The sequence below is a fragment of the Geospiza fortis genome, unplaced genomic scaffold, assembly GCF_000277835.1.
Source record: "Geospiza fortis unplaced genomic scaffold, GeoFor_1.0 scaffold85, whole genome shotgun sequence".
NCBI classification, from domain to species: domain Eukaryota; kingdom Metazoa; phylum Chordata; class Aves; order Passeriformes; family Thraupidae; genus Geospiza; species Geospiza fortis.
In genome coordinates this window covers 3,511,428-3,537,271 of record NW_005054358.1, presented here as the reverse complement: position 1 = coordinate 3,537,271, position 25,844 = coordinate 3,511,428, and the positions used below count along the sequence as shown (strand labels likewise).

Sequence of the window (25,844 nt, the reverse complement as noted above, 5' to 3'; positions counted from 1 at the left end):
AAATTAGGTATTTTACCCAGAAGTTGGTTGTGCAAAAACACAAGTACCCTACTCCCCAAACACCAACCCCTCTACTCCCTCTACTCAACCAAACCAAACGGCTGAGTAGAGCCAGTGAGATCAAACAAGGACTGAACACAAACATTTTGTGAAAATTTCTAAATTGGGGAACATCTGAGCTTCGCTCATTGCCAGAAACTCTTCCTACTGAGTCAAAGGTCTCCTGTTCTGACGACAACCATTTGGACAAGACCTTCTCCCAAGGCTGGACTGAGATTTTAGCGTCTACTCTGAGTTATTCCTCAATTTCTCCACAGCTGTTTGCTCATCCTGGTCTTGTGCATCATAAAATAAATGCCCCGGCGGGACAAACCTGGCTCTTGACGAGATCATCATCCCTGTGGATGTGCAGGATGTAGCCAGGCCTGCAGCTGACGTTGCACTGGGCGCCGCTGTCCCAGCCGCTGCCGCCGGTGCAGTTCAGCAGCGCGTTCTCGATCTCCAGCCGCTGGCAGTCGGTGGCTTCACAGGAGTAGTGGACACAGCTGGGAGGGAGACAAGGAGTGGTGGTGTTGTTATTTGGTTGTTTCAATCCATTCCACGTGAGCAGTGACTGGCTGACAGATTTTGGTCAGAGAGTTCTGAGCCCAGCTCAGGAAAGGGCTCCACAGCCTCTTGGTGTGTGTCCTGATGGACAGAGGCAGTGGGCACAGCAGTGACAAAGACAGCGAATTAAAGGGTTTGTAGCAAAAGGGAAGAGCCTGCCAATTCTGCAGAAGTATCTTCTGTTCTGCAATATTCCACTGCACTACGACCTCCCTACTTCTGTATTAATGTCCATTTCTCCATCCATCCATCCATCCATCCGTCCGTCCGTCCGTCCGTCCGTCCGTCCATCCATCCATCCATCCATCCATCCATCCATCCATCCATCCCTCTCTCCTGTAAAAACACTCCCTCCAAGAGCAGTCCTCATGCCCCAGCCAATTTTAAATCTGCTGAATCCATGAGTGCTGATATTGGCAGTGATAAGTGGGCACATGTGGGGGGGGGTTTCTGTGATAGACACTCTTATCTTGGAGAAGCTCGATTGAAATCATCACATTCATTTTATTCCACTTCACGAGGAACACCAAACATCAACTGTGTAGCTGTGTTGATAAGCTCTTATCAAGCTCAGCAGCATGCTGTCATTTCAGATCTCTCCAGTTGCTCTCCTGCCATCCATAAAATCTTTCCCCCATGGAAACTGTCTGTTCTCCCTCTAGGTAATTATTGTAACATTTAGCACAACTTGCAAAAAGAGATTTTTGTTTAATTTTTATATACACAGAGATGTCTGATTGACACAAAATCTTTCCCATCTCTGATGACCTGAGTCATTCTAGCACAACTTCAAATGGGAGTATGGGGTAGTCCCTCAACAAAACATCAATGAAAATGTTGAAGATCTTAAAGCATGAGGGGAGATTTAGCCTAGAGAGAGGGAAGAAATATTTTTGCAATGAGGCTGGTAAAACACTGACACAGGTTGCCCAGAGATGCTCCATCTCTGGAAAAATTCATGGCCAGGTTGGTCAGGGCTCTGAGCAGTCAGATCTAAAGATGTGTCTGTTTACTGCAGATGACCTTTAAAAGTCCCTTCAACACAACCATTCCATGATTCTATGTGCAAAGTGTTTCTGGAATAGAGACAAAATTTCTGGGATAAGAACCCCTACAAGGTGATATTTCTCTAATTAAACGAAAAATTAATTTAATTTTAATACAGTTAAATTAGTTCTGGGGAGGGAAAACGTTAACTTATTTCACCACCTCCTTGTTTAGGGAAGAAACCTGAAAGAGAAAATTATAGAAAGAAGGGAAAGCAATGTATCAATATACATATTTTGAAATAGATTACAAGCAGTTATTCCTGTTTATTAGAAAAAAGGGTTAACAGACACTAAGCCCTGTTCAGCTTAGTAAATCCTGACTTAGCATGTACGTGGTGTTTTGCTGTGTTCAAAGCACTGTGCAGACATTATCTAATTAATTTTTGTGACACCCCTGCGAGACACCTGGGCTGGTATTGTTATCCCCATGTTACTGATAGAGAAGCACATCTGCACATGTCTCTACTGAGCTCTAGATCAGATTAAATGACACTATTTATGTACCTGCACAACTCATTGCTCTGTCCCTGACTAGTGCTATATGGGAAGTGCCCACTGCTTGTAATTTAAGGTTGCTTGTTCAGTGTTGGCCCTTCCCTGGAGTGTGATGAGCTATAAACAATTTCTACATTCAGAAATATTTTATTTCCTCATGGTGCACAAAGCATTGCTGCTGACAGAGCTGAGGAAGGAGAATTCCACCTCTGTGATGGTCAACTCCATACCCTTGTATGTAACAGACCCCTGGCTATCAGCGCAGCTGTGATGCTCATCACTTCTGCAGGATGGATGATCCTCTGCCAGAGCTGGCCTATCCAGGGTGATCCTGCTTCCAGCAGGATCCCCACCCACTAACCAAGGACTTCACACATTTTCCAGTCACTGCATCTCACACCCTGAGGTACAGATTTAAACTGCCGTGGATTTCACTCTGTAAGGATCAACAAGGCTGTGGATGGAGCGGCAGCAGGACAAGTGAGCAGCACATCCCAGGTGGCCACCACCTGAGAAACAAGGTGAGGAGAACAGCCAGGTGCTATTGCCTGGCAAATGCCCAACCCAGATCACCCAGGGGTGTGAACCACAGGCTTTACACACTCCTTACACACCACCAGCCTCACACCCTGCAGGTCCTCAAGCAGAGCAGGACCTTACCAACCTCTTCCTAACCCTACCAACCTCATGGTCCTGCTGTTTGAGTAAGTCCTCAGCTGACATCAGTGATAACATCTGATGCTGGATGTTGAGTAAGAGTGTAAATGATGGGATGATGCTTTGTGGAACCCTCCCTGCTACACATCCCAGTTAGACTGGCCCATGAGAGCCAACTCTCACTTTGCTCCCTGCCATTTCTCAGATGGTGAGGCAGCAGCACGAGTGTCTCCTGTGCCAGGGCTGCAGTGCTGAGGAAGTTGACTCACTGGGGGGAGAAAAAAAGAGCACTATTGCCAAGCCACTCTCAGAAGCACATACTGCAAACCTCGACTGCCCATTGCAAAACTGCCCCAGAATCTGAAAGCCTTCTTCAAATTTGGAAAAATAATAAAAAAAAAAAGCAGACTTATTTAATCTAATACTTATGTGAATTAGTGGAGCACTGAATTCAGACTTGAATGGCTTCAGAGGGAAGGATGAGCCCAAGAAAACCCTTGTAATTTGCACAGAGGGAAATCTGAAGCAACGTCACCGCAGCCAGTGGCATCGCTTTTCATTTCCATCAATGTAAAGGAGAAAAATAATCTGGTTTCTGGAGTTCAGATCGGGACACCAGATGAGCAAGCCTGGGCTTAGAAGTCCTACAGAACTGAAACGCCACAGACAAAGGCATTAAGAAACACTTATTGTGATGTTCTTCTTTCTGTTTACAAGTCCCCTTGTGGTCTTCTGAAATGGCCAGGGAACATTTTTAGCCACCCCCTCCAGGCTCCAGATTATGCCTTGGTTAGCAGATCATCTGGGCAGCTCTCTCTGTCTGTAACTCTATATGAATGACTTCAGTGACAAACAATACAACCATTCACTTTTTGTAGAAAAACAACTACTGCCACCAAATGTTTCTAATTTAAATATTTCTGGTTCTCTAGCTACTGGTTCCAATTTGGTATCAGCTACTGTCAGCCATAAATCCCAATGAATTTTGAAGTCATGATCCTGAATTGAGCTCTGCAAATGCAGAATTAGGAAGGAGAAATTAATATCTCCAAGTAGGAAGTTTAAACAAAGAATCCATCACATCCATTTGTGGATTACAGAAGCTCTTGCATGGGTACTGCCATTTAGCGGTGGTCAATCATCACATGTTCCAGAAAATGTGCATTCCTCAGGAAAGAAACAATATAATGGCATCTGAGAATGAAATTGCTTCAGCTTTAACTCATGTTGACTCCTGATATAGGACAGTTTATCCCATTTTCTTGCAGTCAAAATCATGTGACTTCAAGAAAACTGCCAATTTCAAATCATCCCTGGTCTATCCTAACCCCCAAAAATCCTTACCAAAGTACAAAGCAGTTTAGAGCAAAGCTACACAAAGGACCCAAGGACCATGCTGAGGATTTACTTGAATGAGTGTTGGTGCCTGGGACATTCCCTGACAAGTGTTTATTTTACTAGGTCCCCTTCAGGATTCACTTGGTCCTCTTCTTGCCCTGGCAGTGTACAGTTTCCTAAAACAACAGCTTCACACTGAGGTGAGTGCAAGGAGCAGAGGATTTCTTGCACACATTCCATTGCATGTTCAAAACAGATCAAGGAAGGCTGTTTCAATCATGCAAAAAGCCCTGGACTGAGTTAGCTTCCACATGTAGGCTGAAGTTCTGAGCCAGTTCTTACTTGACTCAAATCCATTCTGCCCATCCCAAATCTAAACGAGCTCATTAGGCTCGAAATCTGTATTTCTCTGTGCCAATACTGGCCCCAGTTCAGCAAGGCACTTAAATATGTGCTTAACTTCAAAAGCACAGTTAAGTCCCACTGATAGATTTGACTACAGGGGGATGTGAGCAAATAGCTCAGGGCTTTGCTAAATTGGAGCTTTAGTGACACAATCCTCGAAACATTTGTATTTTAACATGTTTATAGAAAATTATAACAATTAAGTGGAGCTTCCTTCCTCACATAAAAACAATCCAGGACTTCCTCTTTTGAAAAGCTTGCAGCAGCCAAACTTTCTTTTCCTAACCCCGAGGTCAAGCACTTTTCCAAGAACTCATCTTAACATGGTGCCTTAATTATTTGTTTCCTTCGTGATGGTTCTGACACGTATCTAAGCTCAGGTGAGCCTAAAAGCTCATGGTGGGCAATTTTTAGGAGAAGGGTTACAACATTATCTCTTGGACAGAGCAAAAAAACTCCCCTTTCCACATTCTGGACCAGCCTGGGCTGCAGATCTGAAGTGCAATTTGGTTTTGTCCTATGCCACCATCCACACAACTCACATACATGTAGCATCCTGAGCGTTTTTCTAACATATTTATCCTTACAGTGGGTTTGTGTTCTCCTCTCTAGAGGTTACTCTAAAGGCAAGAGCAGATTCTCTCTCTCTACATATATGCAGAGGCTGCTGGCCATATTTCTTGTTGCAGAAATAAAAAAAAAAAAAAAGCCCAAAAAAAACCCCAACAAAATTGAAAAGGTGGCAATGACTTTGTCTTCTTCAGTCTTCAGCTAAAGCACATTGCCTCCTTGTATTAACACAAAATCTTGAATATCTGCCCAAATCCATGGGGTTGGATGGGGACTGGTGAACCTGTGCTGACTGGAAGAAGGATCAAGCCCTTTCTGAAAAAGGTGTTTGCCTTCAAACCTGATTCATGAGAGTGACAACACGAATGGTATCACTTATGGTCCTTTCAGTGATGTCTCCTCAGTACTGCTGGGTTTGCCTCTGACAGCAATCCCAGCAAAACCCTATTTCAAACTGAAAGGGTCAAAATGAAGCAAAACCCAGAGGTTTACAGAAAACCCTTGCTCCAGCCCAAGGTAAACTCAAGAGAAAGGAGAGGCACGAGCCAGCACGTCCCCCTCACTGGCAGGGCAAATTCTCCTTGGGTTGGGCTCTGCCTCCAGCCTGCCTGCACCCTGTGGTGTGAGCTGCTCCTGCCAGGGGGGTCCATATTGAACTGATAAAGCTCTCAAAGCCCCATCACCCTGCCAGCTTGGAAGTGGGACCATGTCCCTGGGCGTCAGCAGCCCCACAGGTCTCCCTGCCACAGTCTGTCCAGGCAAACAAAGAAAATGCATTGCCTTCCACTTTAATAAAAGCCAAATGATGCCGTTTGCCAATTACCAAAACGGGGCGAAGGTTAAAAACCCATTGAATTATAACACATGTCACGGACCAAAGCTTCTATGATTAACAGTTCTGTGAGAAATTCATTAATTTCACCCGCAGCAAGCTGACAGAGATTGTGCTTAATGACAGAATGCAGGGCAGGGGAAAGGCGGCCGAACCGGGAAAGAGAAAGCTGCATTAATTCACAACAAAAAGAGATGAGGAAACCCTTTTTTCCTCCTTATGAAAAGGAAAAAAAAAAAAAAATAACCAGAGTTGTAAAGAGCCATTGCATTTGTTCTGCTGCTGAAGATTTATCTTCATCATTTCTTGTTGGGGAAGCTGACAGCAGGCGAGAACAAGACAAAGAGAAGAGCTGGAGTGGGCAACGAATCCCTGGGGCTTGTTTGGGGCAGCAAAGGGTGCAGCTCCAAGGGAACCTCTCCACAGGGGCCAGAGCAGGTGATGGTGTGGTGGCCAGGGGTGGGTCTTGGTCTACAGTGTCAAACACCCAGATATGCACACTTACAGAGGGAGGAAAACCCAAAACCTCCCCTGCAGAAGCAATTTTGAAGCCGTAGCAGTGAGGCTGTGCCAAGGTTTAACCAGAGAAAGCAAAGGAAAATCTTTTTGCTACACTCATTAGAAAGCACAAGGTGGTGGCAATGTGAGGCAAGAAGGCTGGAGAGCTGTGGGCAGCCAGGGGGGACCTGTCTGCAGTATGAACACGGAGTTAATGGTGGATTAGGAAGATGGAAACTCCTGAAACGCACAGCTCTGACAGCTGGGTTGGGTGAATTGGGCTTTCCTGCCTGCAGTTTGCAGGAGAGGAGCAGTGGCACCAGCAGGGGTGGTGGAAGGGACAGGTCTGGTGACCATGGCAGGGAAGTGCCATCAAGGAAAAGCAGCACTTCCCACAAACTGCTTTGCCAGGGATGGGTGACCCACAGCTGATGTTTCCTACCCAGTGACAAAGAAAAAACCTGATTTTTGAGGAACCACTGTCAAAGGCAGCCACAGCACATCAGGCCTTCTTGCTGCCCGAGTGACTGCAGGGTGGGAAATTACACCTCTGCTTCTGCACACCCAATTTCACCGTCCACTGCATGAGGCTACCCAGGAAATAGTAAAAGTATAATAATTCCAGCTATAAAGCACAAGAGAAGAACTAACCAGGCCATTATATCTGCTCTAAGGATGAAATGTGGAAATAAAGAGTGTCATTTTTACAGCACGTCTCCAGCAGTGAGGTAAACTTCTGTTGAAAACAAAAAATGAGCCTGCAGTCACTGGCAGCAGAGAAAACAACAACTGGAAGAATAAAACTGGAAAGGACAGAGGAGGAATTTTCAAACTATAAATGTCTTCAGGAGGATGGAATGGATTTTCAAAACAACTAATGATGACTGAGGACAAGTACCTATAAAGTTCAATTGGACTTTTAGAGTTAAGCCCATTTTTCTCTAAAATATTAACTATAATATATATTTTAGGAAAGAAGACTAAGTGAATGTTTTACTTTCAGTCATTAAGTTGTTGCTAACCCATGGGAGGGATCCATTCACCCTCAAAATGAAAACTGTGTTAACTTTTAAGGGACAATATATTTCCTTTCCCTCACAATTTTAAAATCTGCACCTTTGCCTAGAAATATCTGTATCTGGCTATAAATCCTCTCCAAGCAAAATAATTCTCCTTGAAAGAGAGAAATAATACCTTCTACAGAGAAAAGCCAAAAAGCAGGCACAAATATCCATGTTGACCTAAGGAAAATGAAAGGGGGAAAATTGATGATCACACATAGGAAGGCAAGTCCCTTTAAAAATTCAATAAATACCTTAAAAATCATATTAGGCAAATGCTACCAGTGAGGAAAGGGAGAAGGAAAAGATGGGCAGTGTGGAACAGGCACCACAAGGGAATCTAATGGACAGACTGTGAGAAGGGGAGGCAGAAAACCCATGTGCAGCCTCTGAGCTGGTTAAGAAATAATTTTAAAAATCTAACTTTGTTCTTCTTGGATTGGGTAAAATAATCAAAGAAAAAGACAGCAGGTGACAGCAAAGGTGTCACCTATTTCCTGACTGCACAGCTTAATGCACAACTTTTTCTGCATTTTGGGTACCTGACCTGCTTGGAGCTTTTTGTCCAGAAGAAAACAGATCTGGCCACCCCAAATGGTCCCACCACAAGGCAAACTGGGGACTGACTCTCTACTGAAGCACTGTCATCAGAGGAAATAATCCCACTGATTTCAATTGCCTTTGGACCAGGGCTTTGCTTTGGAGAGTTTCTAGTTCCCTGTCAGACATGAGAAACTTTGTGATCAATCCAGTGCTGGAACCCGCAAAACCTAAAACATTACTTTGAAAGAGTGAGGCTCGGATGGGGGTTTGGGAGAGCAGGGGGCTGAGAGGGTTCAGTGCATCCCCAAAACAAAATGATGCCAAAAAATCAAGAAGAAACATAAGAGGCAAAAGGCAGGTGATTCTTCCTCAAGGGATTTCTAAAGGTTGGGCTGCTGGGCTGCAGAGGCTCACTGAAGCTTTGCCTAAGGGGGATGCATTTTTTATTAAGGAAATAACTTTCTAAACACACAGCACTTCTAGTTCAATAAGTGAACAAATGGCTCAATTCCTACTGAAAACTTGAGAGGGCAGTGGAATGTGGCCCTGTGTCTCAGTCCCCCTGAGCTCCCTGTTGCTTCTCACCATCTCCTTCCAGTGGGGCTTTCTTGCCCTTTTTCTGTCCTGCTTCAGTGCTGGGATTTGGCCACACTTCCACCACCAGACTTCTCATCTGAAACTTGATCCTGCTGTCTTTGGGCCTCTGAATTTATACAACCTATTGCACACAACGATCAGACGCTTTGAATCTAGGTCAGAACACACCGACTGGATTGATTTAGCTATAGATATGCTCCTTTTTTTTTTTAATTTTATTTTCCCTTCTCTCTCTCACTCCCTTTTCACTCTCCCGCCTTTCCTGGAATAAAAGCAGGTCCTAAAAACAAGCCAGAACATTATCAAAAAACCTGACAGCTTGCTTAGGAGGCTGAGCAGAGGTTTGCTGGGATATGCAACTTGTTTTACTATTGCTGCTGCTATGGTATGACAACTGCTCACAACTTTGAATTCACAAAGGAAGAGAAAAAAAAAATATTCTTTCAGGGGTTTTGCTAAATTCTCTCCTCTTCTTTTCAGTGCCTCGCTGAAAGGATCCATGAAGCTGCTGCACCAGAGGCCATGAAAGGTCACAATCTCTGTGGGATGCTGTAAAGCAGAGACTGAGAGGGGTTGGTGGTGATCTATTGATGTGTCTGTAATAACAACAAGAATAAAACGGTAGCCATAAACCTTTCATCCTGGGGGGTCCCACAGAGCTTTTCAGAATGGGGGCCGGATCCAGAGAGGTGCTGAGGGCCTCACCCAGCCATAAAAGCACAGCAGATGCTGATGGCCAGGGCTGAGCGCCGGGCAGGATCCGGCCCCTCCAGGGCACAGGCGTCACTCTGTGTCCTCGTGGTCCCTTCCCTGGGAGGTCCCCTGGCACTGGGGCAGCACAAGGGGGTTCAGATTGAACTGCTGTGTGAGTGGCCAACACAACACCAGGCTGGGGAATGTGTGCAGAGTGAACTGGCCCCAGTTCCAGGCTTGGCATAAAGGAGGGAGGAGAAAGGAAGAGGAAATAATTCACTAACAGCATCCCATGCGGGTTAAATGTCCCATCCATCCTGATCAATGAGAACACTGCCGGTTTTTTACCCGTGACACAAAGGGGTCAGCAGGGTTCAGCTGCTGTGCCCCTCCTGCCTCCTCCCCAGCCCTGGCCCACGCTGGGGGTGGTGGGTGTGAGGCAGAGGGAAGCAGGGCTGACACGCTCACCTCTGCTCCGCAGGGCTGTAGGTCTGTCCTTGCTGGCAGCTGCTGATGGTGATGGGGTCGAAGTTGTGGAAGGAACGCAGGGCCACCCCGGAGATGGCCACAAACTGGGAGCTGAAGCTAATGAGGACAGCCTGGGTGTGATAAAAAGGGTGACTGAGGTCATGGATGACGGGGATAATCAGGGGATTGTTCCTGCAGCTCAGGACGTGGACACCTGCCAGAGGAGAGACAAGATCAGAGGAAGGGTCAGGCTTAACACAATTGCTTCCCGAAGCCGTGGGCACTTCAGAGGCATTTCACCCAGAGGAATGGCCCTATAGAGCGGAAAAGTTATGGTAAGCTGCCTGGAGGGGCTTCCCAAATGGCTGCAGAGAGCTTAGCAGAGAAGCAGCTCCCTCCAGACAGATGAAGAAAGGCTGCCATTCTCTGCGCGAGCGCGGCGCGCCCTCGCAGCCGCTCCTTTAGACCACAGCTACGTTCCCATTGTGCTCTGGTAAATCAGGAGCAACCAGCACGGGGGAAGCAGAGTCACACCATTGTAAAACGGGTCCTGGAGGACACTTGGAGCCTTTATATGCAGGATCAAACGGTGCCGGCAGGCTGGGGGGCTTTGTGCACCAGCAGCTTGTTTGGAGCTGTGCATGTCATTAGCACTCAGGGTAAAACTTTTTTTTTTTTTTTTGCATGAGTTTCCCACTAAATTTGCCCAGATTTGATTTTTTTTCTTCAATAGTTTTGAGCCTTAGGGTATCTTGTTCTTTGCAAGAAAAGGCAGATTTGGTCCTGGGGATAGAAATGAGGGTGATGGAGCCACTGAGGATTTTGCAGGTGATGTCACTCGAGGAGAAAAGAATCGTGTTCTGGAGAAATAGAAGCATCTCAAGGTTGTGGTGCACAGAAACACCAGAGAGGTGGCAAGGAGACTCCTGAGCCCCTTTTGTCCAGTGGCTAAGGCACTCAGTGACAGCTGGGAAAAAAAAACCACCTTCAGGTAGAAGCAACCTGAATTCAAATGGGCCAAACCCATCTCGGGGGCAAGGCAGAGGACAGACAGCTGTCAGCTGCCCTCAAAATTCATAAATTGAGATTCATGGCCTGCTGGCTGCCTGCAAGGCTCTGCCTGCACAGCTCTATGGCATCACTCCTAGGATCAGCTTGGCTCCAGATCCATTTGCTTCACTGGAGCTCCCCCAGCAATGGCTTTGGCCCAGGCCCCTTGGCTACCCTGATACACTTACAAATTTGAAAATAAAATAAATTCTATTTGCATGTTTAACTGGCTCGGGGATTTCTGTTATTATTTTTTTCCCCTCAGTTCAGATTTCTTGACTCAAAAGGGAAGGAATAAAAAGGCTTTCATTTTTCTCCTTAGAAAGTGATTTCCTGTGAATTAAGACATGCTTTTTAAACATCTATCTCCCACCCTCTACTTAAAAAAAAAAAAAAAAATCTTCCTGTAATAAAAAAAAATAATATAAAAAAGCAAACCTCTTTTTGTTTTGGTCTTCACCTGACCCTGAAATAACCTCCCTGTCTACTTGCCTCCCAGAAGTCTTTTGATATCAGCTCCTTGTGGAACGGTGCACGTTTCTCACTTACAAACAGGTGCAGTTAATACTCAAAATCCCAGGTTCCCAAATTCCTTGGAAGTTTCTGCCTTCTCTGATGGAAAGCCAAGACCTTATGGTATGAGACTGTTTATTCACTTCTGTTTCATTCCTGGCACTCAGGTGGTGTCCACAAGAGAGCAGACCCTCAGAGCTGTGCTGCACTGCTGGTTATTTCTGACCTGACCAGGAACACGGTGGCTGGACAGGTGAAGGTTTCTTAATTCCCCAGAAATACCCACGAAGATGGTACAGGTGCCCACGGGGGCAGTCAGAGCTGCCTCAGGGTCCCCCCTGTTTCTGTGGCTCTGCACCCATCTATTCTGAACCCTGGTGTCTCTGGTGGCTCTGAATCAACAGCACTGAGCTGTTTGGCATCCCAACCTCTCCATCTCCTACCAGCACTCGGAAGAAGCTTCACATTGTTTTCTGGGAGTCCACTTGCTCTGATCAAGGCAGGAAACTGCATGTCTGGATAGGCTATTCCTTGCTCATGGCAGTGTCTTCAGCACACTGGGGACTGATTGAGATTTAAATTATTGCTACTTCCTTTTGGATGTACTTTCAGTTTGCCACGAGCTTCTGCTTCAGGCTCATTGAGTGTCTCAGTCAGTCCTGCCCCCAGTGCATGCCAACATTTGCATCTCAGCTGCAGTTTCCAGCTTGCCATGGTGATAATTCAAACACATGAAACACAATATCCAGGAAAAGGACTTCATGTCCCTGTCAGAAGTCAGACAGAACAGCAATGGGGAGCTCTGCCTGAGTGAGAGCTGCTGGGTAGCCCACCTACACCTCTCCTCTGCTCCAGGCAGCCTCTTCTGAAAGGTCAAAGGGGCTTTTCCATGATGAAAGCAGCATTTCAGCTGGGAGGACATCCAGACATCAGGCTGAGCCATGCCAAACTCATGTTGCAACTTCATTGAAGATTTCAAAACCTAACCCTCAGTTTCCTCTTTGCTCCTCTTTCTTGTTCTCGCTCTCTCCCAGCCTGCCTGTCTGTCCCTATAAAATGTCACATTAAGTACTGCTGGCACGCTCGTGTCTCCATCATTTATTTCTCAGAGGGATAGAGCTATGTGCCACTGTTTTGCAAAAGGAGGGTAGGATTAATCCAAGGGCTCTGGCAAACTGGGAGCCATCCTGACTCAACCTGCACAACTTGCTGCAAATTTCAGTTTGTTCTTGGACAACAGACACCACACGTATTTCCTTTGTTCTCCTCCACACCCCACCAAATTCTGTATTATCCTGGATGCTCATCCAACACCTGTCACTCTGTGTCTCTTCTTCTCATCACTAGTGGGAAGCTCATTTGAGTTTCAGCTTGTAAAAACTGAAATGCTATGGTAAAACAGAAATCTGGGGGTGGGAGTTATGTTTCCTTAAAAATTGCTCTCAAGGTGACCTGGCCAGCTTTCTCCTCAGTGAAAAAAAAAAAAAAAGGCAGAGAACATCTGGAAAGGGATTATGCAAGTGCTACCCTGACACAGAGCTGAGAGCTAGGGAGAGCTCCTGGGTTCTGGAGCTTAAATGCAGCCTGGATCAATTCACCAGGCACAACGTCCCCAGTTTAGGGCCCTGTGCCAAGGGCAGAGACAAAACCTGTCTGGTCTGAGCTGGCAGGTCCTGCCTCTGTCAGGCACATCTGCTGGAGACCACACCAGGAGCCTGGCAGGGCCCTGGGACTGGACCTTCACCACCTGAAGCACTTCACCTGGGGAGTGTTGGCCATTCCATGGCTCTGGAGACCTCCCTGCCAGGAGGACTGGAGATCACCCAGCACTCCCTGTGAAACAGAAGCCTTTGGGGCAGGGCCCTCACTCCCTGCTCCCAGGGGTTCACCTGCAGCACCATCAGTGTCTCTCCAGGGCAGTGCTGGTGTGAAGCGTTGAGATAGTGCTGATTTTAGTGACTGAAGAGAGCTAATCACCTCTGAACAGATAGTGAACAGCTATGGAGTAATGTCTATATAAAATAACACATAATTTTCAAGAAACTCCAGTAAGACTCAGGGCTTGGAGCACTGAGCAAGCACCTTTTTTGTCTAATTCTGAAAAAAACCTGAGCAGGAGTACTGGTGAATGGGGGCATCACCAGATTAAGCAAGCAGTAAACAGGGAGTTTAGGGAGTTTAATACAACACAGTCTTACCAAGGTCGTGGCTTTGCTCTTTGGTGTCAAACAGCTGCACACCGATGGTCTCCTGCTTCTGGTCCAGGTAGTAGGTCCCGTCTGTGACCAAGTGAACAAGGACTGCTGCAGCCACCATAGGCTGGGAAAAATAAGCCTGGGAAAACACAAACCCCACAAAGCCTGAGGTGGAGAACTGTGGTGGGCTTTTAAAAATCCCCAGGAGCCAGTCCAGGACTTTGAAAAGAAGACTTCCCATCCCAGGTCACACAGAAATTTTCTCTTCCTATCTCTCCTACACAAACTAGATAAACTCAAGTCAAACAGCCCTGAAGCTGAACCCTCTCAGAAATTCAATAGCCTTGTCACACGCAAGGGGACTTCACTACTGACTCTCTAGGCAGTGCTTAAAAACATTGTTTTGCTCTTTTGCTCTAAACATACTGGAGAAAGGAGCAGCTTGGCCCTGGGAAGGCTGGCCCACAATATTTTGCCTGCTGGAGAATCTTTGTAGAGGCAGGCAAAGAGGAAACATCAGAGTGGTGTGTGCACTTCCTACCTTGAGCCAGAAAATGGTCTGTGTCATGTGGGAGTACTGGAAGTTGGCTGTGCAGGGATACCAGGCATACTGGGACACACCATCGTTCAAGTCGATCACCTTGGTACGACACATCTGCAGCAGGAACAAAAAGAAACACCAAAACTGACCTAGAGGACAGCAAGGAAGGGTTCTGACTGCTTGAAGTGGGGAAACAAAGCCCAGGTGCACTCCTAGGATAAAGCAATGCCCAATAACTGTGCTTCTAAATACCATGAGATTATTCAAAATTAAGTTTCCAGGTCTTCCACGCCAGTAAGAAAAACTGAAACATGAACGGGAGCTAAAGACTCACAGCAGCAGGATGGCAGCCAACAATCTCCTCTGAATTTGGTACCAGGTCTTTGACAGCACTTAGAACAACTTTGCTCCCACCCAAATGGACCAGGACCCTCCCCACTGGAGTCCAGGTGAGGATCACTTCTGAACACCCCAGCTCCCAGCACAGGCAGTGTGGAGGTGCCTCCACGATGCTCCAGCACTGCTCTATTTCAACCTGATATTACTTTAACCCCAGAGGAGCCACACATGGCCCTGTAACCTTGGAACCCGGTGTAACCAGGAAAGCCCTGCCTCTAGAACCCAGTTTAAGCAAATCGATTTCCTCTTTCCCCAATCAGTTCTGCAAGTGCAATCGCCTTCTTCCTACACCTGCAGCCTTTCCATGGCAGGCAGCAGTGAGATTGGAGGCAAACTGCCCTTTTCGATGAAGTACATGATTCCCAAGTCCTGTTACAGATGAAAAGCTAAAAAAAAAATGCCAGGCTCTAAACACCAGAGAGCCTTGCAGCGCCACCAGTCAGATGTGAAAATGAAGCTGCAAGAAATAGCCAGAATTACCCTGAAAACACACTGCTCAGTGAAGCTGCTTCAAAAATGAAGCATGAGTGACCACAGTCTTCACTGCAAGCAGAAAAAGGGAATATCCACCATGGAAAACGTTACTACTGCATTAGCAGGATGCTTATAGCTGAGGCTCCTGGAGCATCTGAAAAGTACCTGTTGGATTCACAACCCTTTGGTGAACTCACTGACTGTTATTACCATAGGAATAGATGGAATTCCTTGCACTGATGTGCTGTCAGTAAAGCTGTTTCCATCAGCAATTTAATTATTAAATCAAAAAGAGAACCCTGAAGTGAAAAAAAGAAAGTTAGCAGCCACCCAAAATCCTATGCCCACTCGATAATTCTGCATAGAAATGCCCTCTTGGTCCCAGCAGGCAAAGTCTGGGCACTGCAAAGAGAGCCTGGGATGCCTGGGAATGAGAAACCAGATTGGCTAAAAGTGAGGTAATCCCCTTTAAAATCTGAGTCCTTCAAGATCCAGCACACAGGAATCTTACAGGCAAAACATAAATCAGCTTTAATGGGCTGGAAGAAGATTTTTAGTTTATTTATTTTTTGAAACAACTGGGACCAAGCTTCATTGAGGCTAGCCAGTGGATAGTGTTACATTTTACAGCAGAGCAAGGCTTTACATAAACTATCTTTGGCATTTGAAATCCAGGCCAGCAATTCGACATGTACCGTTTCGCAACTCTCCCTTCTTGTGTTTTCAGCAGCCTGTCTCGTGTTGGGAGCATGGTTTTTATTTTAATACCTCTCCAGCCAGGGAATTTATCTTACCCACATCTGCAGTATATATGGTCAGAGAGCTCTTTGACATGAACAAAGGTCTCATTACTTTTATATGATTTTGCTCTTATTCTTACTTCTCCTCCTGCTCTGTTGGTCCAAAAAGGTGGCTGAAAGAAACACAGCACTGACTTTTGGTGCTTTTAAAGTGCCACTTAATGGATGAGTGAAAACTTGCATTAAGAAATCACCCAGACCTTCACCAAGAGTTTGATTCTAACCCAAAATAAACCCCTGCTGAGGTGGGCTGGAAATCTCTGATAACTTTTAAATGCCTTGTTTGATTTGTGTGTGTGTGTGAACCCTAGCGCTTTCTGCTTCTGCTGGAGAATATTAGCAAAAATCTGAGCATTGCATAAAGAGCCTGTGTTCAGGCCACGTGGGCTGTCAGACTGGCCTGGTTTGAGCAGGTTAGATAAGCTTCCTCCTGCTGAGGCTGATCCATCGCTACCCAGACAAGCGCTTCAAAGTGGTCCTGGGGTAAAAGGCTCCTTTGGAATAGTCTAATTGAGAAGTGTGGGAAAAGTCTGAGAGACATGAACGGCTACAAGAGCCTCTTCTCCACTCTGGCCAGTAAACTTAGCTAATGGCATAAAAAAAAATGTTCTTTAAGTTTCTCTGGAAACAATTGGGTTGGATAAACTGCTCCTGTCACCTGCAGACTCCACCATCTCACCAGGCTCCAACACACGTGGTAAATCCATCCCAGTTTCAATTCTGCCCAGGCACTGAATGTCACATCACACCTGCCAAACCTGAGAATCATCTGCTCTTTCACACCTCTGCTTTTAAGTCATCCCTAGACTGTGGCAGCAGCCCGAAGGCCCCTATTAATTAATTAGGTTAATGGTTGGACTCAATGATCTTAGAGATCTTTTCTATATGTGATTACTTCAGTACCAACACTTCCAGAACTACAAGTTCCAATGGCCTGGAGGGCAGAATATCATCATTCATTGCTATTCACAGGAATTCACACTTATGAGAAACAGACTATACTCTAACATCCTCCAGTTTGCTCCAGTGATGCAAAGCAGCAGCTAAAGCACCTGACAGCTGCAGAGGGAAGAACACATTGATAGCCTTCTCATCTCAGGGTGTTACCAAACACTGAAGTATTTGCTTTGAAGAGTGACAGCATCACACAGTGCTCCAAACTTCACTCACTGGGGCTTATCCAGATTCTCAGCCCCACACAGCAAGTGGGATATCCACAGGAGCTTAGTGTGTGCTCCAAAGTATGCGGTGACTATTTGTGTCTAGTTACTGGAAGCCCATGTCATCCCCCTCCCGAGGAAGCTGCTTTCAATTAGAAGAGCTGATGTCTGCTCCTCTCAGAGGTTCGGATCCAGCTCGTCTCCCACCCACACATTTTGTACACAAACATCGGCAGACAGAACGATCAAGGCCAGGGAGCACTGTGGGATCTTCCCACAAGAGGGAATGCCTGGAGGATTCCCTTTGACTGATTTATACAACCTCTTGTCAATCAAAGGCACAACATGTTCTTCAATCCGCCTCTCCTGTTTTCCTTCCCTTACTCAGGGGGACCGAGGAATGTGTCAGCAGAAAGGGAAAAGTGATATATTGGGAGCACTTAGCTTTTTGCCACATCAAAAACACATTTACTATTGCAATCAACTCCATTTCCTTCAAAGTAATATGGGAAAATTTGCTGAAGAGCAAATTTTGGAAGGCGCCCTCGTGAATGATTCCCAGCCATCCCGTGACTGCAGGCAATGTGAATTTGCGTTGATGGGTTCCTGTTGCAGCTGAACTATATGTTAAAGATCACAAATCCCCTGGACTGGGCACTGGACTAAATCCCAGCCCAGCTGTGGCAGTGCATGGCCCCAGTACAACCTTCTGGGCAGCACTTGGCTGCTCCATTCCTGGGCTCCCTGTCTGGAAGATGAGGATGATGTTCCCCCACACCACACAGGTGTGCTGAGGATGAAAGCTCTGAGCTATGAGCCACACAAAGATGCTCAGATGTCACTGAGAGCACACACAGGTGTGAGGATACAGCTCCCCACAGGAGTGGGCTAAGCACAGATCACATCCCACTCCGACCTTCCCATCGAGCAAGCACAGTCAGACACCACAGGCTTTGCACACACTGCTGGTTCTCAGCACTGTAACATCAAAATAATTCTAAATGCAGACAGAAAAGCTGCTATTTAAGCTCAGATGCTGCCCTGCTCAGCCCTGGCACTGTGGTTGGAGCGGACGTGCCTGTCTGCATGCCCAGGGGCGGCTGGAAGCAGAGCAAACCTCCAGAGCACAGATCTGTCTGCTCCCAAAATCCCATCTGGTGAACCATGGCAGGGCCTCCTCCAGACCGTGTCCTCGAGCTCTGTCTGGCTGCGAGGGGCATCGTGGGCACTTGGTCAGGCAGTGGAAAGCATCCTCCTTCTGGAGAGGAGGGTAGAAGTGGAGATTGGGCTCCAAAAGCTTCCTCTCCCCACTCATTTCTACAGGGGACTGTGCTGCTGACACTTCTGCACACAGACACACAACTCAGAGTGTTTCTGGGATGAAATGCGCTGTACCCTGTCCTGTTGGCAAAACTGCCACCATGGAGCAGGCAGGAACAAGATCTCTTGGTAAAACCCACAGTACCAGCTACTTATTGAGCACAAAACATCCTCAGTGAGGCTGCAGAAATGCACAGAAAAACTCACAGACTGATACAAAAACCCATGGAGGCACAAACAGAATATATTCTCTTGTTTGAAGGCCCAGCTAAAGAACAGATTTCAGCTGTAATACTGAGATCTACAGTATTCTACAGTAATCTACAATATTTATCTGTTTGCTCTGCAGAGTGTTATTTGTATTTAACTCAACACATGCCAGAGGATCCCAACCATGACATAAGCAGCAGTTTAACACATCCCTTACAGCTGAAAACTTTCTCTCTCCCTTGCCAGACCAGGGTGCTGGCAGCCACCCAGCCCTTTTATTCTTAAATATGTTATTGTTCTTGCTGAGCTAAGGTTAATCTCGCCCAAGGATGAGAAACTATGGTGCAGTTGCTAAATATCAGAAAGGTTCCTGCTTGTTTATTGCCCAATATTGTAAGGCAGCTTGACTGCCACATGGACACCACCCAGTTTGCCGACTGCAGCACAGACCTCCAAGCTGTTCTCAAAGCTGTTGCACTGCTTTTCTCATTTAGGCTGGGAATTGGGTTGGAATTAGGGAAAAATGAAGTTGCCCACAAGTGAGCACCGAACCATTAAAAGGCCTCCAACAAACACCTCAAACCCCAGCCAATTTCCCTGACCATTCCAAACCTCAGGAGCCCACAGAGCTCAAATGGAAATTGTACACACAGCAGTACAAGGAATTTTGCTCTGAGTTTTCTTCTAGATTCTGCTCAGAAGTGCTTTCAGACAAGTGTCATTATCAGAAGTCTTTGTCAGTAGACTTACCCCATCAGAAATCTGAGTCCAAAGTTGCCTGCCCAACTTTGAATGTCAGCCTTGAGTCATTCTAGGTTGGCCTCTAAGGAAAACATTCAAAGCTACTTTTCCCAAACTGGTACACATATTTAATTTTATGTGCACTACTAATGGGTTTCTGCTGCAGAAAATAAAATAAAAAACTAAAACCAAGTTTTAGATTCAGCAGCACAGAGTCTAAACATACAAGAAGAAATCTGAGTCTCTCTCTTTCAACAGTCACCTTACCTTACAGTCTACTGCTACTTCCACAGCAGCAACATCCCCTCATTTCTGATGCTCATCAACTGCATCTTCTCCCCCAAAATTCTCCTTGTCCTCTGTGTTTGATAACAGTTTTTCTGTTTCATATTCTTTGTCTGCTTTTACTAGTTTTCCTTGGAGTTCCTAAAGGTCTGATGGCAAAAGATGAAAAACTGCAGCGTGTCCTGCTCCAGGACAAAGGCCTGTGGGCAGGTGATCCACAGCAAAGCTTTATCAACTGGAAGCTGATGAAACTCCCAGGGTAACACACTGATGCTATATTACTCCCAGATTCAGTTGGCTCAGAAGTCAGAGGAAACCTCATCTGTCAATTTTCCCTGTGTAATGAAGAACAGGATTTGGCTGTGGGATTGGGAAGCAGCTTACATCTCCTGCAGGATGCAATAAAGCCCTGCTGCCCGTCCCTGTGTCCCCTTTGAACCTGGAGCAGCTGATGTGTCTGGACCTTGCAGACTCAGTATCCCATTAGCATGATATTACAGCTTCCTCAGCACAGAGCCACGATTTTCAGCTGAAGATTTGGCTGGATTTTTCAGTAATTGGAAAGTGACCTTTCTGTGAAAACGCCACGGACAGGGCACCAATAGTTTGCCTGCAATGTGACATGATGATAAATTCCTCTACTTTACAACAATAGTGTTCATCTCCAAAGGGAAATTTCCTCAGAGTTTTGGATGTGACACAGGGCTGTGATTCAGAAATGAGTGGGAGATGCAAGGGCTATTTCATTTTGTCATATAAGTTGGTTTAGTTCGAGGCAAGGGAAAAGGAGCTACAGGGATTTCCATTAGATGATGGCCCAGATTGCATGTGTATTCAAGGTGTGTTATTAACTTTAGCTTTCTCAAAAATGCAGTTATTTCACTTCCAAAGAGCTGGTATGAACAATATATTTCCATTTTTAAATCGTGCAGACCTGCATTCTTTGAGCATCCCTTTGAATTTCTGTTATCTCCAGATACAAAGCAAACTTCATTTAAAACCAGTGAGTTCAAATCAAAATCACATCAAACCATAAACTTCACATGGCATACCTGAAAAAACTGTAAATCAGTTCTGACTGGCCCTATCCCAAACTCACATGGGCTTTGACAGCCAGCCAGGTGTAATCAAATATCTAGGATGCTTGCTGGACTCATGGAAAAAAAACCCAATATGGAGTTTTGATTTTCCAACAAAACCCTAACCAGATGATTTTTGCACAGTTCAAAGGATCACCATGAGGACATTGGTTAAGCCAAGGCCAGAAACTACAGCAAAATAGATCAAGAAAAAGAAGAAATAATTGCACTAATGGGATTTAAAAATCAACTCATCTTTTACAGCAGCTCACAAGCAAACCCCTGCATCTAGAGCTCCTGGGTGCAATTTGCACATGCCCCTGCTTCTCTTGCCATTCAGAGATGCAAACGGAAGGGATGAAGAATCAAGAGGTAGTTCTGAGTGCACAACACAGCCTCCTGTGCAGCACATGAAAGTGCAACCCAGCAATTTGACATGTGCTCCTGTTTATTCCTGTCAGACCTCTGCTATTTCTTCAGCTTGGCAGTAGGACATAAAGACGCTGCTCTCAAAAAAACAGCATCTTCCACACCAGCACTGCTGGGATCCCACCTCAGGATCAAGCAGCAGCACCCAAACAAGAACTTATGCCCTCAGTTCTGCAAGTATCAGCCTCATTAAAACTAAAAGACATTTTCAAGCTGCAGCACAAGCTCCCGTCTACAACTTCCACATTACTGCTCACAGAAGTGTGAAGGCATTATAGACTGATAAGTGCTTTAGCAGACTGTATATCCATCCACTGGAGAGCAAGGTTAAACAAATACAGGAGCCAGAACATTATTGTTGGCTGAGCGCTCGGGTTCCCGAGCTGCCCGTCTCTGCCTCCAGCGGGCCAGGTCCACTGCAGCACAGCTTCGTGGAGCTGCAGGCCAAGGCTGGCCATGGGGTGCTGCAGCAAAGCAAAACAATCCCATCCCATCAGCTTTCATCACCGAGGAGCAGAGAAAAAGCGAATTTTTTTTTTTTTGGTTTTGTTTTTCCTTCGGCTGGAGCGTTTCATTCGGGAGCAGCTGGCACCAGAAAATCAAACTGTCAAAGGCAGAATGTGTGCCACACTTTAGGAGGATCTTAAATATATTTTTGTTATTATATTCAGAGCTCTGGCTCACTGGATTCATTGTACTTTTGCAGCTCCTGTAAGGCAAAGCGGGGTTGGTACAATCCATTGGTAACATCCCCTCCCTCCTCCCCAGAGCTGATGCCATACATTTGTTTGGATGAAGAAAACACAAAAGCAGAGAAAGAATTCTCTACCTAGAGAAAGTTTTCTCTATGTAGAGAAAAAACAAAAGCAACAACAACAAATCCCTTAAGAGCTTGAGTTCTCCATCAGATAACACACTGGCTGAGGTGGACAGAGATGCTTAGAAGCACATGGACAATGACACTAATAAAGAGATACATAAGAAAGAAATTAAGCCACAATTTTTTCAGCTCTCAAGCAGGAAAAAACCCCACTGCTATTGTTTCCAGTATAGTAGGAGCAAGCCCTAAATATTGCCATGCTTCCCTGCACCACCCTGAGTGCTCAGGGGGCACAGGAGCCACTTCCCAGAGATGTGAGCCAAGGCAGGTGCCACCCCGGGCCCTGCAGATCCCTCCCTGAGCTTCGCCTGTGCCTGAGGCAAACAGCCGTGCAGTGGTTAATGTCAGCCCCGACCACATGATCACACTCAGAAAAGGTCAAAAGAGTGATTTTTCATTTAAAAACATCTGTGTGTTTAAAGAACAAAACTTTCTCATGTGCAGAAAACCAGGGGTTTCCAGTGCTTTTATTTCCAGAGTTAAAGCCGTGCTTTTCAGCTTTGTTTAGGGTTATGGCCCATGTAAACAAGCTGTGTAAAACCACACACTACACTCAGCACACAGTGTTTCCACAGGCAGGGATAATTGGGGGTGCAAATCTAACAAATCTCCCTCTCCATGGCTCCTTTTCCCTCTCCAGGCTGCTCAGCTTTCCCCACTGTGCTCCCAGGGAGCCAGCCAGACACCCTGTTGTTGTCCTTCCCTATATGAAGACGTACACATGCCTCTAATCCTAAGGGTGTAAGTCTGCTCTGGGCTGTCAACAGGCCTTAATTGGATACATCCAGGGAGATGATGCATTGGGAAGAGGCCCTGGATTTAATAGGAAAAGGGAGGCTGCAGAGAGGCACCAGGGGAATGCGGAGGGGAGCTCAGAGGAGCTGCCCTGTGCTCCAGGGAGCAGTCACACCTCAGCTGGCAAAACCTTGCAGCTCCCACCCAGCTATCAGCCCTACATCAATGGGTATTAATCGAGATTTAAGCCCTCTGGCTTGTTTTTCAGTACCTGAAGACATGGATTGCAGTATGCAAATCAGAAGGTTCCCCCTTGCTTCACTGGGCTTTTCCTACTGAAACTGCAGAGTAATGGAACCACCACGCTGCAAACAAATTCCTCTGAATGAGCTGGACCATCCAGGCAGATCCACAAAGCAGCTGCTGCCTCCAACCCATGCACATCTCCACCCAAAAAAGCTTCTCTGGGGAAGCCTGTCACTCCCCTCTCACCTTGGAGCAACGCTGGTTGCTCTGACAAACCCCAAACTGCAACAAATTAAGCCAAAATACTTGGAGCATTTAGTCCTTGATGCCCCAGGTTTGTAGGGGAGTTCAGAGGAACTCCCGACTGCTCCCAGAAGAAGTTACTGGAGGAATTAAAGTGTTGTGTGAAAGAGGAACTCAGAATATTCCACCTCACTGCCTTCCAGAAGCAGGCTCTGAGAAGATGGACTGGCAGCAGAGGGGGTGGAGGAACACCCAGCTGCCAAGGCTCAGCCTTTCTCACCAGGAACAACCTCTGGGAAACAGGTAAGTTTCCACAGAGGGAGGCTTTCCCTCTCCAGCTGCCCCAGCTCACTGTGTATGCACAGTGACAGAGCAGCTCTGCTGGAAAGCCAAATGTTTCAAAGGGATTTGGATGGAGAAAGGTGTGAGGAAGGTCATCTCTACCCTGTGCTTCACCTTCCCCTCTCTGAAGAGTGACTTGTCTCCTCTGAGTGTGATGATGCAAGGGTTAATTACCAAAAAAAAAAAGGAAAAATGACATTCACTGCCAGCAGTGCTAAGTGTAGGGATTTTGGCCCAGTTACCAAAATGGCTGAGCAGAACTTGATGTTCTCCTGAGCTGAGGGCTTCTTGCAGAGAGGAGGTACATGTGGGGACAGATAATAGCACTGATCCTGCAAATAACCATTTCCTGGCACATGTGAGAGCTTGGAGCCAGACCCTGAGACGACAGTGGAAACCCAGTCCCCAGGAGACTCCTGCTGATAGCACAGGGGGAGCTGGGCCACTCACCAGATGTGAATTTGAATTACCAGGGTGAATCATGTCTTCTTATCAGATTCCCCACTGAAATGACCTCAGAGGAAAGAGTAGTCCTCCAGCTTTGCAGGCAGCACTTCCAAAAGTGAGCACAGATGTGGGGTTCCTCCAGAGTTACAGCTGCAACTAAGGCAGCACAGCTCAGGAGAGACTTGGAGCAGCTCAACAGGGCATCCAAATGATCCCCACTTTGTTGTTTACTGGGTTTTTTTCCCTCATATATTTTTATTATTATTATTGTTATTATTATTATTAGTGCTGATTCTTATTTTCAGGTGGGGACAGAGGGATTGACCCAAGACACTTTCAGGACAAACACCATCCTCTAAAACCATGCCTTTTGGAGACATCTTAAGATGAATACCCTGAAATTCACTGGCATTCAAAATATGAGGTGTCCTATGACAATGTGGGCTAAAATGCCCACGGTACTCCAAACAAGTGGTGCAGACAATCCTTCATTTACAAGAAAAAAAAGAAATTCTTTGCTCCTGGCATGAGAAAGTTTACTGTCAGCTTAAAGAAATGACCGTGTGGTTTTGGGGATGGCATTCCGTTCTGCTGGAGAGCAGCACCCTGCCTGCCTGTACATCCGTGGTTTTGTAGCTACATTACAACCCTGGAGAGCTCTGTTTACATATTTGACATGTTTCCTTGTGCAGAACATGAAACCAAATTACAGTGTAAAAGCCATTATGGCTTTGCTCTTGCACCCTTTTCCATCCCCTTCTCCCATTGCTTGGTTTAGATCTATCTGGGTGTTTTTAACTGTGCCGGGTCTCCTGGCACTGCTTCATGCAGGTTTATTTGCTGTTGCACAGGGAAATCAAGGAAAAGCTGGTGAAGCCACATGCCAGGGAGCAGGGAGAAGGTGGGGGGTGGGATGAGAAATGCCGAGAACCCTCCGTGCATGAACAAAGCAGACGTGTCGATGCATTTATGCAAAATCATTCTGCTCTGAATGGAGAGGGACCCAAGACAAACAACCCGGATGGGATGCAGGGGAGCTATCCCACGCTCACGGCTGGACATGCTCTGCATCCCAAGGCTTGTGAGCAGCAGCAGCAGACGGGGAGAGTGGCAGTTGGAGGGGCAAGGGCCGAGGAGGGGGGGTCTCCTTTCAGAGCAGTGCATGTTAATGAGCAGTGCCTCTGTCGGGGGGTCCGGCTGCCCGGCTCGCCAATGCCAGGGGGGTCCAAGCTGTTCTCTATTGATGCCTCTAATCTGGGTGGGTGGCTGGGTGTACAGCAGATATGATCATAAAATGGTAATTTACTTCCTAAAGGAGCACATAATCCCTATTGCTGCCCAGGACAATATTCCTTTCTTGCCTTTCTTCTTGCTTCTAGAAACAACAAATGGCATGGAATTCTGCTCTCGTTTCATTAGTGGTAAATCTCTCTTGGTTCTAGGAAGATGGGACCAATTTCCGGCACCTGAGGATTTTTGGTTTGACCTTCATCTCTGAAAAAGTCGGATTAAACCTCTCTGAGAGTACGGTTGGCTGCTTTGCTCTCTGCATCATTCTTTGTTTCTTTTATCTATTTTCTCTACAGTACACAAAGGGAACACAGTGTACCAGCCCCTGGTACTCACTGTTCTGTTTCCCTTAGATGACTTGCATATGTGCTCTTGAAAAATTATTCTAAAATCCAAGGGGGGGAAGGGAGTGGAAAGAAAAAAAAAATATATCCCTTGAGTGTTCGTCAAAATTGCGTGGAATCTCCTCTGACATCTCATTGTGTTCTCTCCATCCTCCCCTTACACAAATCAGCCAGAGGCTACAACATCAGCCATGGGGTCTGAGCTTTACTCCAGCCAGGAGCAGAGCAGCACTGGAAGCCATGGGGGTGGAGGGGATCCCTGTCTGTCCTGGCTGGGAGCAGGCAGCCAGGTGAGGGGCAGCAGCCTCC

The 25,844-nt window shown here is 46.4% G+C and overlaps 1 protein-coding gene across 2 annotated transcripts in view; it reads right to left on the bottom strand.

Annotated features, from left to right (window-relative positions):
• The window catches only part of PAPPA (pappalysin 1), a 178,281-nt gene that overhangs the window by 41,507 nt on the left and 110,930 nt on the right, over positions 1 to 25,844 (bottom strand). The window contains exons 11-14 of one of the 2 annotated variants that reach the window (XM_031059238.1): positions 14,112 to 14,225; positions 13,625 to 13,709; positions 9,813 to 9,837; positions 374 to 545 (exon numbers count right to left, since the gene is read on the bottom strand). In XM_031059238.1, coding sequence (XP_030915098.1) covers positions 374 to 545; positions 9,813 to 9,837; positions 13,625 to 13,709; positions 14,112 to 14,225 — 396 coding nt within the window. Of the gene's footprint in view, positions 1 to 373; positions 546 to 9,812; positions 10,027 to 13,573; positions 13,710 to 14,111; positions 14,226 to 25,844 lie in introns of both variants that reach the window. The other variant, XM_005423806.2, reaches the window with a different exon arrangement.